At 47.7% G+C, this 1431-nt stretch overlaps 1 protein-coding gene across 2 annotated transcripts in view; it reads right to left on the bottom strand.

Annotated features, from left to right (window-relative positions):
* The window catches only part of TSNARE1 (t-SNARE domain containing 1), a 1046259-nt gene that overhangs the window by 659795 nt on the left and 385033 nt on the right, over positions 1-1431 (bottom strand). For both annotated transcript variants that reach the window (XM_019528236.1, XM_019528235.1), the window contains exon 4: positions 416-493. In XM_019528236.1, coding sequence (XP_019383781.1) covers positions 416-493 — 78 coding nt within the window. The remainder of the gene's footprint in view (positions 1-415; positions 494-1431) is intronic.

The raw sequence follows: 1431 nt of genomic DNA on the forward strand, positions 1-1431 counted from the left end.
TTTTTTTTTTTTTTTTTTTTTTTTAAAGGAAATAGCATCTGTTTTGCATGCTAATATGACAGGCTCTGAACTCTGCAGCACTGCAACACTTCAGAGAACTAGTCTGGCTCGTTCCACCTTTCTGCCTCCTAATTCCTTATTGTGTACCAGATGACACAATTAAAAATAGAAAAGGATGTGGTCTCAGCAAGGTTCAGAATGGATCTGTGCTTTTTAATGCAACATATGGTGGAATATTTTTACATCTTATAAAGGAATGTGCATTGTACGTGTGCTGGAGCTCATGAGGCACGGCAGTAAAAATGCATTAATATCTGCTCCCTGACAACGGGGGCTCGCTGAACACCGCGTACATGCATACAAGTCATCAGCGGGATGGCATACAATCGACTGGGAAGCCTTTCATTATACGCACCATTGGAGTTAATTCGGAAGACGTTGGCTGAAGTTTCCTGAAACAATTCCTGCAGTTCGTTGGGATCAATCTGGGTAGCTGCAAGGAGAGAACAAGAAAACACATTGAGCACAGTATGGCCAGGCCTTCCTGAGCATCAGGCTACTCTCCCAGCTGCCCCTGACTACAAATAGCACCAGAAAAGACATTTATCAGAGCTTTGTTCTCTATTTTGCCTTTGCTGTTTGGGCGCACACAAGCCCTCGCACACCAACAACTGCACAGCTGCTCCTGAAAGCTGGCAGGTTGAACACGAAACACGGGGAACCATTATGTAGCACAGCCCAAGTCCATCCGTGTAAGGTGGACTCCTTCCATTCACATCAGTGGGCCTTGAAGCAGAGGACAGAGAAAACTTTCAGGGATCAGACTTTCAGAGCTGACCTTCCTGTTTGCTGGCATGATAACCATCAGTGTGATTGCTCACCTGCTTTTGGTGGGGAGGACGGTTGAGGAAGAGTGAGCGGGAAGGGAGTAATTCAGGTCACCTGGGGCTTGTCCACACTGCTCCTGTGCCATGCCCCCAAACATCACCGTGAAGCATCCCCCACCCGTCCACTCCTGCTCCATACTCATCACATCCTGGGAACAAGGCATGTGTGCATCTAAAAAGTGGTGCTGAGCATGTGCCAAGAGGCAAGTCCAAGAGAGAAAGCCTAAGTAAGCAGGAAGGGGGCCCTAATCTTGCCACATAGCTTGGAATAATTGCAGGCCTAATCAGATGACTGCCACCGTGTCCTTGCATTGCAGCTGCTCTCAGGAGGCAACATCTGGATTAGGGTGCCACTGTGCTAGATGCTCTACAAAAGCCACCACCTCAATCCATTTACCACCTGATTCAAGACAAAGCACAGCCACATAGGCCCACTAAAAGAGACAGACTAGGTTGAGGTTAGGCTGAAAATCAGGCCAGTGCTGTTTAAAGCAGGTTATGAACACGAGCTAGCTCACCCAGCAACAGGTGATAGGCAATGTGG

This window comes from Gavialis gangeticus, unplaced genomic scaffold, assembly GCF_001723915.1.
Source record: "Gavialis gangeticus isolate Ggan-Ray unplaced genomic scaffold, GavGan_comp1, whole genome shotgun sequence".
Classification (NCBI taxonomy): Eukaryota; Metazoa; Chordata; order Crocodylia; family Gavialidae; genus Gavialis; species Gavialis gangeticus.